Below are 16797 nucleotides of genomic sequence, written 5' to 3' on the forward strand. Positions count from 1 at the left end.
ATTCAGAGATTACAAAGCAACCTCCCTCCTCACTTCCTCCCAGAATCCAATGATAGGGGTGCAATTAATTCTTCTTAAGTCCTTTTATAATTATTTTATTTTATGTCTATTGTTCTGTAAGTGGATGTATGTATTGATATCGACTTTGTCTGTGTATGTGTGTGCACATTTGTGAGAGAAGAGTCAGATTCGGAGAGTGAAGACACAGCTCACTCAGAGTCCAGCACACCTCCACGCATATTAAAAGCCAAGCGCAAATATAGCTGTGGTCGCCCCCGCAAGAAAGGCACACCAAACTCAGGTAGGCAATGCTGCTGAGCCTTGTGGTTTTCCATAATGCGCAAGAATGATGTTTTGAAGTGTTGACTCCATAAAAAAAACAATGCAGGACATATATATTCGAAATTGAGTTTTTATAAAGAATATTTTTATACATGCCAGGTGCTCAGAGCTATCCACTGCTATTAATTACCTCACTGGTATAATATATCAAGGGTTTGGTTACAGAGGGGTGTAAATCATTAAGAGAACTTTATATTGACACTTTGACTGAAGAACATTAAACTTATTTTTAATATATTAACATTTTCTGTAAATTATTCTCATGATGTTACGGCTACCACTAATTAAATTGAAGGTTGAGTTATTTATATGCTTCTGTACAAAAGTGGTTGTTTTCTTGCTTTCACATGCATTGATAGCCTATTTGATGCACTTACTTACTCAGTGTATAAATAAAATGTTTAATTTTACTGATTCTTTTTTTCTTGCACTGTCTTCCACTGCCTTCCAATGTCTTGGCCTTCTGGTTGCTTTAAAAAGTAAACCATATTATATGATAAACATTTATGCAGAACTGTGTGATGACCAAAATCAGACTCATCATAAAGAAGATGCTGATAGTAATATAGTAACAGTTACTAAAGGAGAGAGCACGTGTATAAAGCCTGGAGATGAAACTGCTGAGGACAACAGCTCGCCTCCATGTTCTTCTGAGTCCAACTACAGTGTCAGTGCACTTCTGCCAACAGCCTCTTCTTCCACAGCAGGTCAGATAATTAAGATGTATTTTGAACATATTCCTGTAAACTGAACCATGTATTTTGGGGCTTGACAAAAAGATTTGAAAAAGAGATTTAAATAGAAATACTGCATTTATATAGTACATAAGTATATATAGTAAACAAAATATATAGTTTAATAATTTCATAATTTTGTCACTTTATATAATGGAAAAAATATTGAGAATGTTACATATTAAAATCAATCCATATTCAGTATAAATTTAATACATAGGTTCCATGTATCGCATGATTTATTTTGCAAAGTTTAATTTAGGATAAATGAAGAAAATAAATGAATATTTTTAATTGTTCTTTAATTTATGCTTTTATTTTTCATTAAAAATAGGGTTCGGTTTAATACAACATTTGATATGTACTTGTATATTATATTATGATATAATATAAATCTCCTGGTCAATTTAATAGGAACACCTGTATTCTTGCTTATTCATGAAGTTAACTAATCAGCTATGTTGTCATGGACTGCTTTTGTTTACATTTTGTGTTTCATGTGTGTTTTTCCCCCGGATTCTCTGTTCTGTCTCCCACTTCTTCATGTTCCCTTGATTGCCTCCCCTTTAGATACCTGTCTTTGTTCTTTGAGTCTTTGTTAATTGGTAACAGGCTTTTGTTTATGTCTCAAGTCTTGTTTTGTTTTGTGCTACGTTGTTATGTGATGCCCTCTGACTTCTGTAGTTTCTGTTTTTAATTTTTATCCTTAGTGTTCTCATGTGTTTGTTACTTTTTTATTTTCTTAACAAAATTCCTAGGCTGATTTTATCCTGCGTTAGGTCTGAAGTCTGTATTGTGAGCAAACCACGAGTTCGATTCTGCCATAAATCCTCGTTTGAATCCCACATTTGGAGGCATCATGTCTGTGATGCATGTGGTAGCAGCAGATGTTATCCTTAATATGATTGGTCACAAAAAATAATACCTACATGATCTAATCTGTATCAGCTTATTAACTCTTATTATTATATAATGTATGCATTACATTTCTTCCCCCTCTTCACCTTTTGTCCATTTTCTCCTCTGCTAAATAAACTCTTAATCCTCTTAAAAGTCCTCCTCTCTACTATTAAGACTTTTTGACCTTATAATCTTGAAGGGTTAGGATGCTTTATGAATAAATTTTTACCTTTACCAGGATCTTCTCTTTAATTTTAAGGGAAAGTGGTCACATTTCTAAGATTTTTTTAGAATTACATCACTAGGAACAACTTTTTGCACTAAATATTTTTATGGATACGGTTCCTGGTCTCTTTGCACTCATGTCTGAAAGCAGAAAGCACAGTGGACCAGGAATCACCTTGTCAAGGACTTGGAAGTCAGTGCTCCATCTGTGATGAAAGGACAGGAAGTGAAGATGGGAGTCAAGGGAGCAAAGAGCTTGCTTCTCCTTCTTCAGGGTATTTATTTATTTATTTATTTATTTATTTTAAGATCATCTTCACAGCAGTGGAATATATGAATTGCAGTTTCTTGGTATCGTTACAGTCAGCATTTTTTTCTGCCTTATTCACTGCAACAAAGAGAAAAATGAGAAGCTGGTGTGTGATTGTACTGTTACAGTGCCTTGCAAAAGTATTCATATCCACTACTTTTCCACATTTTGTCATATTACAACCACAAACAAAAATGGATTTTATAAGGATTTAATGTGATAGGCTAACACAAAGTGGCACATAATTGTGAAGTGGAAGGAAAATGATAAATGGTTTCCAAAGTTTTTTACAAATACCTGAAAAGTGTGGCGTACATTTGTATCCAGCACCCTTTACTCTGATACCCCTAACTAAAATCCAGTGGAACAACTGACTTCGTAAATAGAGTTCACCTGTGTGTTATTTACACTCAGTATAAATACAGATGTTCTGTGAAGCCTTTGGAGGTTTGATAGAGAACATTAAAGAGCAAACAGCATCATGAAGACCAAGGAACACACCAGACAGGTCAGGGATAAAGTTGTGGAGAAGGTTTAAGCAAGGTTAGGTAATAAATAAATATCCCAAGCCTTGAACATTTCATGGAGCACGGTACAATCCATCATCCCGAAAACAGAAAGAGTATGGCACAACTGCAAACCTACCAAAACATGGCCGTCCACCTAATTTGACAGACTGTTAAAGGAGAGGATTAATCAGAGAAGCAGTCAAGAGGCCAATGGTAACTCTAGAGGAACTGCAGAGCTCTACAGCACAGGGGGGAGAATCTGTCCACAGGACAACTATTAGTGATGCACTCCACAAATCTGGCTTTTATGGAAAAGTGGCAAGAAGAAAGCCATTGTTGAAAGAAAGCCATAAGTCCCATTTGCAGTTTGCAACAAGCCATGTGAGAGACACAGCAAATGTGGGAACAAAATTGAACTTTTTCACCTAAATGCAAAACACTATGTGTCACGAAAACCTAACAATCCACATCACCCTGAATACACCATCCCCACTGTGAAACATGGTGGTAGCAGCATCATGTTATGGGGATGTTTTTCTTCAGCAGGGATAGGGAAGCTGGTCAGAGTTGATGGGAAGATGAATGGAGCCAAATACAGGGCAATCTTAGATGAAAACCTGTTCGAGTCTACAAAAGACTTTAGAGTGTGGCGGAGGTTCACCTTCCAGCAAGACAATGACCCTAAACATACAGCCAGAGCTACAATTAAATAGTTTAGATCAGAGCATATTCATGATAGAATGGCCCAGTCAAAGTCCAGGCCTAAATACATTTGAGAATCTGTGGTAAGACTTAAAAATCACTGATCACAGACAGTTTCCGTCCAACCTGACTGAGCTATTTTGCAAAGAAGAATTGGTAATAATTTCACTCTCTAGATGTGCTAAGCTGGTAGAGACATACCCCACAAGACTTGCAGCTGTACTTGCAGCAAAATGTGGTTCTACAAAGTATTGACACAGGGGTGAATACAAATGCATGCCACACTTTTCAGATTTTTTTTTTTAATAAATTTTGGACAACATTGATAATTTTTCTTCCAGTTCACAATTATGTGCCACTGGCTGTAACATTAAAAATGTAAATATTGGTAAATCGATGTTGTAAAAGATGAATAAACCCCTTTAAGGCCCTGACGTGCTGCAAAAAAGGAAAATAATCAATTTCATGGTGGTAACAGTAACATCGCTTCATCATATCCCTAACAGTGAATATTTTCCTATAACTGTATGTTCTGTATTGTTTTAATTCTCACAGCAATTCCAGCTAAACTGTGAATCATCACTGAAGATACGCTACACTTTGATAACCAGTGTTACATTTTTCCTGTATTTAGGTCATTTATTCTGAAAGACCGGCTGTTTGGTGTTCTTCCTCCACTGGAAAAAAAACAGTTGGATGATAGTCCCAGCTTTCCACAGACACCTGTGCTGCCATTTCTGCCACTGCTGGGATTTCAAGAAGGCCTGAATCTCAGTCCCTCTCTTCTCACATCACCAGCTCGAGGCCTCAGTCCCACACTGCTGCCTGAGGGACAGGAGGAACTGCAGAGTAAGACTTTGGAACTATATATTCTATCATTTTAATTTTTATTGTTTCTTTCACAGAGCATACATTACATACAAACCATTAATTGCTTTATATCAGCACTGTATTGTTTCCAAAGCTTAATCCTTTTCCACACTTCTGATGTGCTGGTCTCTGAGATCTGAAATATATCTGTAAATTTATCCAAACAAAGGAACGATTTATGTAAAAACGTCTAAAAATCTTTAGACCAAAAACGTACAGCACATGTTATAAGGGAAAATCTTAAATGTTGGGAAATACAGTTACAGACTAGACACGCTCCTTTAAATAACAGTGAAATAATAACAAAATAAGTCTCCTTCACTGTCAATTTTGTCTGCTCTTTATTTTCTTACAGTGTTATTTGAAGATGTGTGGGTGACTCCTAAACCTGCTGCTCCCAAGGTAGTTTGTCAGGCAATTTTCTAAATGGATTAGTGAGAATATATTAGACATAATCCAAAACTAAGCATCCTGATATGAAAAAAGTAATTTATGTAAAGCCAGAGCCAAATGTAAGTCCATTATTTTAGGTGTCTTGATGAGCATTATTACTTATTTCTGTGAATTTCACTTGTTCATGAATAAACCACATGACAATAGAAAATTCATTTTCTAGCTTTATGTTTCATAACTTGCAAACAATTCTCCCATTACTCCCAAGTTTTTTGCTCTTCAAACAAATTAATTTCCCACAAAAATAAATAAATAAATGGATAAATAAATATCCATTAAATAATAAATAAATAAATAAATAAATAAAAGTTTACCTTCATTAGTGTCACAGTAGCAAGGGCAATCACAAAACATAAAGGAATCATGAGTGACTTGAACAGACACCAGCTGATGATACAAGTTGAAATTTATGAAAAGTTTGTTTAAAAACCTGCAGAAGGACTATGCTTATTTATTTATTTATTTATTTATTTATTTATTTATATTTCTGCTCATTTTCATCAGTATATTTCAACATGCATAGCATAAGGTATGTTGATTCAGAATCATGATTTCTTTAAACCGATCTACTTTAGGGTGTCCCATTATGTCAGGAATAATTCTCTTTTCTACAATATAGGTAAGTAGTCGAAAAACTGGGTGATTATGGGTAAGGCTGATTATAAAAGTATGACATCAAGTCTTTTAGAATTCTTATATCGTGGAAATTTTGTCTGCAAATACATTTTTTAAATATTAGTGATATTTAAATATGTGAATATGTGTATATGGGAATAGCACATTATACATTTGTTGGCCAAAAATATATGAACACCTGACCATTACTTTCAGTGGGGTTAAAGTCAGGGCTCTGTGCAAGTTTTTTCACACAAACCTTGGCAAGTCCTGTCTTGGAAGTCATATGTGCATGCCCCTTAGTTCCTCTGGTACTACTTGTCATGCTGGAACATGTTTGTTCCCTGTAGTTTGAGGATCTGTGATCCAAACACATACCTAATTGCAGAGCTACAACATGGAAACCTGATGGATTCAATCATTCACATTTAAACTCTTCATTATTTATTTACTACCTGTATGCTGCTCCTATATCACTTAGTCACTTCCTGTATCACTGAAATGAAAATATGTTCATTATATATATATATATATATATATATATATATATATATATACATATATATATATATATATACATATATATATATATATATATATATATATATATATATATATATATATATATATATATATATATATATATATATATATATATATATAGCATAAAGTACACTGAAATACTCTGAGAATGTTAATGATCATCCCTGAGAATGTGCCCTAGGACCGAACTTGTTTGTCTTTAGATAATTACAGGTCATGCATTTGCATGAGACTAAGTAGTGTTAATTATGTAAAATGGATCAATGTAAAATAATATTTATAGAAATTTTCAGGATCAATATGGACATAGTCTTCTCTCTAGTGTTTTGCTACTTTGGTTTGTGCATCCCATTTTCTTTATCCCTTTTACACCTTGAAATAAATATCTGCACTTTGGCTCTGTTAAATGACAAGGATAATGTATAAAAATGACAATAAAAAATTATAAAGCAATGCTAAACCTTTCTGAATAATCAGAATTCAGAATTAAACTGTGCGGTGGTAAAAATGAAAATAATCAGTATTATCCACAGCTGTGTTATAAGAAGCCTGAACAAAGCATTCCTTAACATTGCACTTTAAATACTAGCACTGCAGGCATGATAATGACAGCCATGCCTTCTCTCAGAGTGAGGAAGAGGACAAATGTTCAGATGACATCACCAGGACCCCCAAGCACCCCCATAGGAAAAAAGGCATCAAAGGACACCTTAAAAGGGCCTCTAGAAAAGGCCAGACTGTTTCATGTCTGAGCCATAAGAAGAAATGTGTGAACGGATTTATCATGTTCTGTCGCCTGAACAGGAGATTGTATCTCAGGTGAGTGTACAGCTTGTGAAATTATTTAAGGATTTTTAGATATAAATGAGGAGCCTAACAATACATTCCTCTGATCTCTGAGCAGAACCCACCCAGGACTTCCTTCTACTGTCGTGACCAAAGAGCTGGCTAACTTGTGGCACATCATACCTAAACAAGAGAGGCGTGTTTACTGGTAGGCCTACAGGTTTTCATTCACTGTTTTATAGTCATCTTCAGAATTATTGGCATCCCTTAAGAGACTGAACGTATAAACACACATTATTTATATTATTTATTCAGTTGAACTAATATTCATACGATCTCAAATGAGTCAGTAAATAACTGCATCTTCAAGTAGTCACCAACTCCTCTGTCTTATGTCCTTGTTTCCCTTGTGCATGCAAGATGTAACCTTGAGTAAAATCAAATGCTCTCAACACTTCATCGGTAGACATAAGTAGTTTTTAAGCCACAATCAGGTGAATATGTGCCCAGTAAGGAGAAAGTGTAATATTAGGGGTGCACTTGTAAAACAATACAATATGTTCAGGCCACTCATATAGGCAGGTGTGAAGAAATGCTGTAAAGTGAAAATGCTTTATATTTTTGATTATTTATTTTTTGAGCAACAGAAGTAAAATCTAAATCAATCAATACAGAGTCAGTTGTCTGATTAACCAATTATACCAAGCAGGTGCTAAAGATTATCAATTCATATATAGGTTGAAACACAATCATTAACTGAAACAGCTGTGTAAGGGGCTTAACACTGTGTGATGAACAGCCAAACTCTGCTACTAAGGTGGTGTTGTGGAAAACCAGCGCAAGACTCTCCCAGGCAAAGTTTTTAAAGGTTTCAAGATGTGCTGTTTAAGATATTTTGAAGAAGCACAAAGAAATGGGAAATGTTGAAGAGCATAGACACACTTCCCTTCAACATCAGAGGATGTGCAGCAGTGCCCACAGCAAAAGAATTGGTGGAAACTGGTGGGACCCAGGTACACCCAGCTACAGTCTGGCCAGAAGTGGTCTTCATGGAAGAATTGTGGCCAAAAAGCCATACCTCCGACATGGAAACAAGGCTAAGAGACTCAACTATACATGAAAACATTTGAACTGGGGTGCAGCAGGTGCACTTGACTGATGAGCCTCAGTCAAATATGAGGCTGTAATGAAATATGAGGCTGTAGCAGTATGTAAATGGGTGTATTTATTTATTTATTTTTCTTTTTAGCATGCCATTAATTCAGGATTTCTAATCCTTTCTTTGTTTTAGCTTGAAGGCCCGACAGTACAGTCTTCAGCACAACCGTAATGTTCGCTTTGAATTCCATGAGGCAGAAGAGGAAAAAGAGGACTGCGTTCCCAGTCCACTGCACATGTTACTGGCACACAGAGACCAGTGGCTCACCTCCAGTGGAACGGCATGAACATGTTCTTTATTCTCTCAATACAATTTGCAATTGTCACCAGTAACTTAAAGGTACCTGGTTAGTTTGATCAGCAAAGACATGTTCGGTCCCTGAAATTTGCTTCATTCATTGTCTAGTTCACAAGTAATTGAAGCTTACAGCCACCAATTTAGCACTGTACAAAGTACGTGTTTATTGTGTCTTATAATTAAACAGTAGCATCATCTTAACCCATGTTCAGATTTGATGATGTGGTTTCTTAAAAAAATATTTTGAAGAATTTCTTTATGCTTTTTATGCTATTTTATGTACAAAGTGTGTTACTGGGTCAAACTGTATTTTAAGGTGAGTGTGTGTTGATTTAGACATGATGTTAAACTGGTAGCTATAAGCTTCCAATACACTGATCTATAATCTATTATAGGACTGTGGCTTCTGAATAGAACCAAGGAAGCAAAATCTGAACACCAAACATATCATGAATGATCAACCACATCTGTATGGGGAATATTGTACATTTTTGTTAATTTCTCTACATAATGCTGAGGGTTCAAACATGTCCAGAATAATGTAATGTGTAAATATTGTGGTTATTTATACATTACGGTAATATGTACAAAATATTTCTGAGTCTCAGTTACTTATTGTTAAATAGTTAGTTACATTTTAGAGTCTGTCTATTTAAAAAAAAAAACAGTTTAGTAAGTTGTTTGCAATTTAGGAAATGGATAATAACAGAGAACTGTAGAATTTTACAAAAGAAATAGAAGTGCATGTTTTTATTTTTTAATACACCATAAAGGTAAAAGACTTTGTTTTTTAATACGATATAATATGTATAACTGTATATAATAATATTAAATGTATTAAACATTTAAGTAATATTTTTTTACTTTTTTTATGTATTCTCTATTAATACTTTGTTATATATTAATATTATTTTAGTTATGTTACCACATTATTGTGTGTGTGAAAGTTTTAAATGATTCAGAGAGTTTAAAAAATTGTTTTTGTGGAATCTTGAAAGAACTCGTACGTTGTCATGATATTTTATTTATTGTATATTAAAGTTTAAAATTTGGATTTATCACAAAGATGCTTCATGGTTTTGTTCCTTCTCATGTTCTACTCTACGGATTCAGGGTTTATGTAGAACATCTGGCATATTTTGTGCAGCTGTGCGTTAGCTGACAGCGATTCCTCTTTCAGGTGCTCATTGCTCATGCGAAGTTTCAACACCTCAGCCAGCAAAGCCACTTTATCCTTCTTCTCCTGAGTGAGAGAACAAGAGAAAGGAAGACGGGATTAATGAGAAGGTCAGTGGAATCCCGGCACAGCTGTGCTCTGACATGGTTTGTGGCTTTAATTAGAAGCTCACCTTCAGGAGATCAGTGCTGAGCCTCATCAGCATGGTCTCCAAGTGAGAGAGATGGTCAGGAAAGTCAATAAAAACATTGTCGCTGAAACAAAATCAGTGTATTAAAGTTTGAGTCATCAGAGTGTATTAAATTATTTTAAAAATAATGAAAATAATGAAAAAAGTTTTTGAGTAATGTGTTACTGTAGGTGCTAAATGTTTAACCATTTTTACCAGTACATTGGTGTTCCACTCTGCTGGTGGAAAGGAAATTGACTTATAGAACATTTTCTATCATTATAAACAAATGAATTACTGTATGGTTGAAAGTCTGATATAAAATAGATCAGGACACTGTTGGCCTTCAGTGTGAGATGTTTTTCCCTCTGTTGGGATAATCTTACACAGAATTTTAGAAGATAACTTGGATAACATAGATACGTGGATCAAAAGGTGCAGGTTATTTGGTAGTCCGAACAGTAGCAAAGGCTACAGCAGGGGCCAGAGCTTTGTCTTACAATGATTACAGTTATGGAAAACCTATAACAGCATCTTTGAACTGCAGTTTGTTCTCGGGTCTTCATCAGTGAACATTTGAAGACTTTGGCAGGAACGAATTAGTCTTAAGTCTATAATGAATTCAGAAATTGCTCTGACCTATTAGTTCCTCCGGAGCTCTTGGCTACACAATTCCACTCAACTACAAACTGTTGTAGAAAGGACATTTATATATATATATATATATATATATATATATATATATATATATATATATATATATATAGTATTTACTGTCACCCAATTAAGGATGGGTTCCCTTCTGAATCTGCCAGCAGGCCATACAGTATATATTACAAATCTGACAATGTAAAACTGAAAACATTTTTAAAAAGCTAAAACAAAAAAGCTAATTGAATGCTCAAAACTATAAAAGAATCAACTCACTCTGAAGCTTCACTGAGGGCACGAGGGAGGTGTGGACTGTGTGGTTCAGGGCTCGCACCTGACGGCATGTCACGCGACTCACCAGCCAGGTGGTTAGCCATCTCCTGTGCTACAAACATAAATAAAACTCGCAGAATTAATACACATTAACTCTTCATGTGTAAAATCAATATGACAAATACATATACACAGTGTTTCTGAGTCTTTATTTACTTTCATAAGCCTTAGCTGCATTCACCAAGCTGTTCCAGTCAAGCTTGCAGGCTGTATTCGTCAGATTCAGGGGGTCTTGATCGAACTGAACGTCCTGATCCCACAAAAGTGTGTCAGAGAGCCCACATTGTGTCTGGCACACTACATAAAAAAATTCTCATCACTAAATGTTCTTTTTGTACAGTTTTTTAGTTTCTGATTCCACTTTCATTGATTGCAGTGTGTTATTCAAGGTGACATTTTACAGGTTGAACCACATTAAATAATCTACTACATGGCATTCCTGATTGATGCCACATAAAAAACACAAATATCTGGCCAGTAAAGGTATTTTTCTGATCATTACAAGTTAAAATTTTCTTTCATCATATTTTTGCCAACAATAAAAAACATTTATTAAGTTTAAACTTTAATTTTGTTGTGTTATGGATATTTGTTGTATAAAAAGCATAATCTTTATCTATTCAGTAACAAACTTTGCACAATGTAACAAATGTGGGAACAAATATTATAAATGATGACTGAGTAGCTCTTACTTGAGGGGTCAGGCTGTAGAGAGAGGTGGTTGGGTCTGGGGACAGGATGCCTGGTGAGGACAGGGCTGGAGAACATTAAGGGCTTTGGGGAAGATGAGCCTTGAATACACTCAGTGGCTCTTTTGCATGTTTTGGTTGGCTGAAAAAAGTAAACATGGCAGTCATGGTGAATTGCAGTCTGAGGCATCATTGTTTAATTGCCATATGAACAGTGCTTTGGATCCTTGTCTTTGTTTGTGAAATAGCACTAACTGAGTCGGTTACTTCATCCATAAGAATGAGCTTTTTCAGGTCCTCCACTACAGTGGTCTTACAAGCAGGTCGTGGGGTGCAGCCCGACCGGAGTGTAGCGATCATACGGGGCTGACCAAACACATTCTTTGACTTTGTGTCCACCTGCCTGAACAGATTTAAACATCAAGACAAAAAGCAAAAAAAAGAGACAAATATTGAAAAATCATATATGCGTCATTCCTAAATATGAGTTATGTCTTTTTGCATTCTAAAAGCCCAGAGTCATAATAAGCATAATCTTAGAAAATGCTATGATAAAAAAAAACTTATAATAGTTTAAATAAATAATAAATATAATTCCAAGAATAATCTGCACTGATCTGCATTCTTGTTTTACTTTTCTTCTAATCATGCCTTTTCTTTATAAATGTATACCTTACAATTTCAATACCCGCCATTCATAAGCTGTTTACTCACTATTTATTTATTTTTTTATTTAAGGTTTATTCAAATAATATTTTTTTTAATTGTAAATAAAAATAACTATATTATTAGGAAGTTTAAACATCTTAAACATAAATTCTAAAATTGTTATAATATTATTTATCCAATATCTAAACACTTTGTGTTTACTGTAGATATAATTTCAATTGAAATTGTCTTAATGCAATAATAGATCATTTTCATTAATTTTGCTCTACATATTTATGCTAGATATTCACATAATAAATAATTGTAAAAATTTTAAAAACAAAATATGTTAAATAAATTGAATGTCTTTGATTTGTTAGTGGTTTAATTTCATTGGTACATTCTACCTCTCTTTGTCACTGTCTATTGAAAGCCTGTACACAATAGACAACCAACATAATGCTGTTAATGTTAATTAATAGTAGCTAAGCTGATGGTAGCTAGTATGCTGGCAACCTTGGCTCTGATTTACACCACATAATAGCTCAGCATTAGCTGGATAATTAGCAAGCTACCAATGTTAAATAGCTATTGCTAGATCTATTAGCAAAGCTAAACAGGTAAGTTATATTATATATGTTATATTATATAAGACCCACCACATATTTTCTGATGAAAAATCGTTAAAAGTGAGCATGGGCAAGAAAAAGAGCTAGTTAATATTGTACTCATTTTAACACACACCTATTATTACTGTTGCTGATCGAATAATTTCCAACTTCACTGGACTTTTGTCTCTGTTTGCTGTTGTTTTGAGTGCCTCTCCTATGTGACTGGCAGTGTGAGGCAGTGTTAGAACCATCTTGAGGAGTATGAGAACTATAACAGGTGCCATTGTACACACTGAGCTTACAGTAACCAGTAAGCTTGCTATCTCTTTGTAAATTTAGATGATCTAATGAAGGTGGACTTTGTGGAAGTGTAAAGCTGTTGTTGAGCTGATGTGGATCTTGAGCCCATTTCCTCACATTGAATAACTTCTGTTTTTTTGTGGACTGTGGTTGGTCACAATGATTCCAGAGATGTTCCTGCTTACTGGAGATCTCTGTGCTGGTTAAGTTCAGTGAACATTGGTGCAGGCTGGAGAAACACTGAGTCTGGATCTCCTGGTCTTTAATATGCTGAAATTTGTGGTCATATGTCTCCTGCTGGATTGGATTTATTGAAGTTGAATCTGGCAACGTTGGAGAAATTGCGGCTCTCATCAGTCGAGGTTTTTCCACCACAGAGGTCTTGAAACTTTGTGGCCTGCAAGACACTTCACTAAAAGATACATACAACACAAAGTGTTGGAATGGGGCAGTCCAAAAGAAACATTTCCACACACAGTAGTCTTTAGAGAGAATTGTGGAATAAAGAAGAAATACCCATGTATGTGGCAGTTCTGTGGACTTGCTAATGAGATAGGTAAACAGACTGGTTCATGCAGATAGAAAAGCTACAGCAACTCAGATAATCACTCGCTACAAGAATGGTGAGCCGAAAAGCATCTCAGTATGCATAACAGGTCAAACTTTGAGGTGGAGTCTAACAGTAAAGAACAGAAAGCGGAGGCTGCAATTTGCACAGACTTACTAAAAACTGGATAGTCAAAGACTGGAAAAAACGTAGCCTGGCCTGATAAATCTCACATTTCTGCTAAGCTACACAGATGATAGGGTCAGTATTTGGTGACAACAGCATGAATCCAGGTACCCAACTTTCAACAGAATTGGACTTCTTGTTCCATTACTTTTGTTGGGGAATGTTTGTTCAACTGGCAATATTATGGCTGATTGGTATGTGTATACAACAAGCTGCTATAAAAATGAAAACCACCTGCCTAATATTGTGTGTCTCACTTTTGCAGCCAACAGCTCTGACCCGTTGGGACATGGAATCCACCTCAGAAGGTGTTCTGTGATATCTGGTACCAAGACATTAGCAACAGATCCTTTAAGACAATTATCCTACTGAAAGATGCCACTGTCATTAGGGAACACAGTTGCCATAAAGGAGTGTAATGTACTTGGTCTGCAACAATCTGTAGGTATGTGGTACATATAACATCAGTAACATCCACATGACCAGGTCCCAAGGTTTTCCAGTAGAACATTGCCCAGAGCATCACATTGCCTCCACCAGCTTCGGTTTATCCACAGTGCACCTTGATACAGTGTCTTTCTGAGTTAGACACACCCATCCATCCACTGGATATAAAAGAAAACATGATTCATCAGACCAGGCCACCTTCTCCATTGCTACATGGTTCAGTTATGATGATCATCAGCCTATTGTAGGAGCTTCTGGCAGTGGACAGGGGACATCATGGGCACTCTGACTGCTCTGCAGCTACACAGACCAATTCACAGAAAGCTGCAATACACTATGTGTTCTCCCACCTTTCTAAGATATTTAGCATTAACTCTTTTATTAATTTGTGGTGCATTAGATTTTCTGTGGGATCGAACCAGACAGGCTAGCTTTTGCACCCCATGTGCATCAGTGAGCCTTGGGCACCCATGACCTTGATATTAGTTTACTGGTTGTCCTTCCTTGAACCATTTTGGTATGTACTAAACACTACGTAACAAGAACACCATGGAGAACCTAATGTTATGACCCAGACATCTAACCATTTCACTTTGGCCCTTGTCAAAGTCCCTCAGATCCTTACACTTACCAATTTATCCTGCTTTCAAAGCATTAATTTACATAATTGACTGTTCAACTCTATCCAATAGTTCTAGCTTCTTGACAGATGCCATTGTAATCAGATAATCAATGTTATTCCCTTAACCTATCAGTGTTTTTAATTCAAACTGATCAGTAAAACTCTAGTAATAGTTTGTTGTATCTGGTTATTCCAGTTGAAAAGTTGAAAGGTTCTCCTGTAACCCTTGAATTAGGACTAGTTTGAGTAAGGTGATGTGAATTTGAAGTTATTGCACATACATTAAAACAAAACAGCAACATTTATTGTAAATGTGGCTAAAACAATGAGACCTTTTGAGCAACACATTAATATTGCTGTACACAGTATGTTTCATGCCTTACCTTTGTGTGAAAACAGCTAATTTGGTGTGAGGTAATGGCAGAGTATGAGTATCATACTCCTTTGTATTTTTGGTCATGAAAAACTCTGAAGACTCGCAAGGTCTGGATCGAGGAATTTTGGGACTGTAGAAGCCTGGCTGTGCAAGTGGGTGTGGACTACATGAGTGAGCCACAACCGCAGATTTCTTACTGTCCCAGGAGCACTGATCCTGCAGCCTTTTTCCCTTGAAGCAAAGGTCATGGTTATCAAGAGAAAATGCACCTCGCTCTGCTGCAGCATTAAAGCAGCCAGGACGCAGAAAATGTGCCTGGAAGACAAATAGGCAAGGCAACTCTGATTACTCACAGGCAAAACCCTCAATGCCAGGAGTGATGCAGTAAAACTGAAAATGTAAAGTCACCCTTGGAAGGCTTCTGCAAAACTCCCCGTCCAGCTGGTCCTGCTGATCTGAGCTTTTTTCAGCTGAACGAGGGGCAATTACCATGTGCCATCCTCCATCTGAAAATAAAAGCAACCACATTGCTTCTGTGGGACATAGCTTTCTCAAAATTTACAATAAAAGAAGAAAGCTTGGCCTGTGTGTAATGTACCTGAACTGTCATTTTCATTCAACATGTTCAACCTTGTAAATTCCATCGTTTTATTCAAGCTCCATTTAAGATTGTGTACACATCCTTCACTACATGCAGATGCTGTTATTGACTATATAGACAAGAGAAAGCAAAATCAGAGGGCAATTAAGATCATTGATTTATCCGAGTAGAGAAACATTGATGATGTTATTTATTTTCATAGAAGTTGAAGCCTCCCAATGTGTAACAAAGCAATACAATGCTCAGCTGTAGTAAAGACTTGGCTTGGGATTTTAGGTATGGCTTTGAAAGCTGATCTGTTTGTGCAGTTTGTATAGATGAGAATGTTGGAGATCTGGACAGACTAAAGAACTAAAGCTGTCTTTGAACAGAGCAGGAACAAGGGCTAAGCCAGCTCTACCAGATGAATCAGTTGAGCACATTATGTTTTCTTTTCTTTTTTAAATTTAGTGAGATGAGCACTGCAACTTTATAGCTATAACATTTCATCAGATTCCACTCAGTGTCGAACTACAACCCTGTTATATTCATAAACATTCCTATTTTGAACATAAAAATTTACATTTTGCAAAGAGATGCATAGAAGGATGTTCAAAAAAAATAAATAAAATAATAATCATACTTACATGTAGTTTCTTCTTTGTGGTTTACTTCCAAATTAAGGCTTGTCCCAGAGCCCTGGAGCTTCTTACATTCAGGAGAGAAGTGATGGCACTGAGTGCGCCAATTCAACACAACCATGCATACAAGATGCACAAGAAAAAGTGCTGTGTGGGATTTGTACTGACTGCCACTGAAACAGAGGATGGGATTGTTTTTTTCTGTATGCCTCTTTAGTGCCAATAGCAGAGTTGTGTGAACTGGATCATGCTGTGTTACTCTATTTATAATGTAACTAATACATTGTTTATGCAACTACACTGAATTAGAGGTGCATAACATTGCAGTATTATACAGAAAAAGTACACTCAGTCTAGAAGTAATACAGATAATTG

General features: G+C 35.9%; 2 protein-coding genes across 3 annotated transcripts; one reads left to right on the forward strand and one right to left on the reverse strand.

The window, feature by feature from the left end:
* The first annotated feature begins 102 nt into the window (after positions 1-102).
* Positions 103-8878, forward strand: LOC132860385 (uncharacterized). The gene is made up of 9 exons (XM_060891574.1): positions 103-116; positions 177-301; positions 855-1049; positions 2353-2476; positions 4357-4571; positions 4948-4994; positions 6832-7022; positions 7108-7197; positions 8281-8878. The coding sequence occupies exons 1-9, from the start codon at positions 103-105 to the stop codon at positions 8432-8434; spliced, it is 1155 nt and encodes a 384-aa protein (XP_060747557.1). The 3' UTR covers positions 8435-8878.
* Positions 8879-9351: 473 nt separating this feature from the next.
* LOC132859930 (signal-induced proliferation-associated 1-like protein 3) lies at positions 9352-16540 on the reverse strand. 2 transcript variants are annotated; one of them, XM_060890909.1, is made up of 11 exons: positions 16429-16540; positions 15800-15911; positions 15610-15707; positions 15209-15516; positions 12857-13435; positions 11720-11867; positions 11468-11606; positions 10932-11072; positions 10719-10827; positions 9795-9876; positions 9352-9688 (listed from the first exon to the last, which is right to left on the reverse strand). In XM_060890909.1, exons 2-11 carry the CDS (start codon positions 15843-15845, stop codon positions 9542-9544), a joined length of 1797 nt encoding a protein of 598 aa, XP_060746892.1. In that variant the 5' UTR covers positions 15846-15911; positions 16429-16540; the 3' UTR covers positions 9352-9541. The 2 variants fall into 2 exon arrangements, with proteins under 2 accessions (XP_060746892.1, XP_060746893.1); XM_060890910.1 differs by lacking the exon at positions 12857-13435.
* Between the last annotated feature and the right edge of the window lie 257 nt (positions 16541-16797).

The sequence above is a fragment of the Tachysurus vachellii genome, chromosome 17 (genome assembly GCF_030014155.1).
Source record: "Tachysurus vachellii isolate PV-2020 chromosome 17, HZAU_Pvac_v1, whole genome shotgun sequence".
In the NCBI taxonomy this organism is placed as follows: Eukaryota; Metazoa; Chordata; class Actinopteri; order Siluriformes; family Bagridae; genus Tachysurus; species Tachysurus vachellii.

Excerpts from the sequence above, each read along its gene's own strand:
- LOC132860385 (XM_060891574.1), top strand. Across the intron at positions 1,050-2,352 it reads AGCCTCTTCTTCCACAGCAG|AAAGCACAGTGGACCAGGAA; the intron begins GTCAGATAATTA and ends GTCTGAAAGCAG. Across the intron at positions 4,572-4,947 it reads GGGACAGGAGGAACTGCAGA|TGTTATTTGAAGATGTGTGG; the intron begins GTAAGACTTTGG and ends ATTTTCTTACAG.
- LOC132859930 (XM_060890909.1), bottom strand. The coding sequence starts at position 15,845 with ATGGAATTTACAAGGTTGAACATGTTGAATGAAAATGACAGTTCAG. Across the intron at positions 11,607-11,719 it reads TGGATGAAGTAACCGACTCA|CCAACCAAAACATGCAAAAG; the intron begins GTTAGTGCTATT and ends TACTTTTTTCAG. Across the intron at positions 9,689-9,794 it reads TCAGCACTGATCTCCTGAAG|GAGAAGAAGGATAAAGTGGC; the intron begins GTGAGCTTCTAA and ends TCTCTCACTCAG.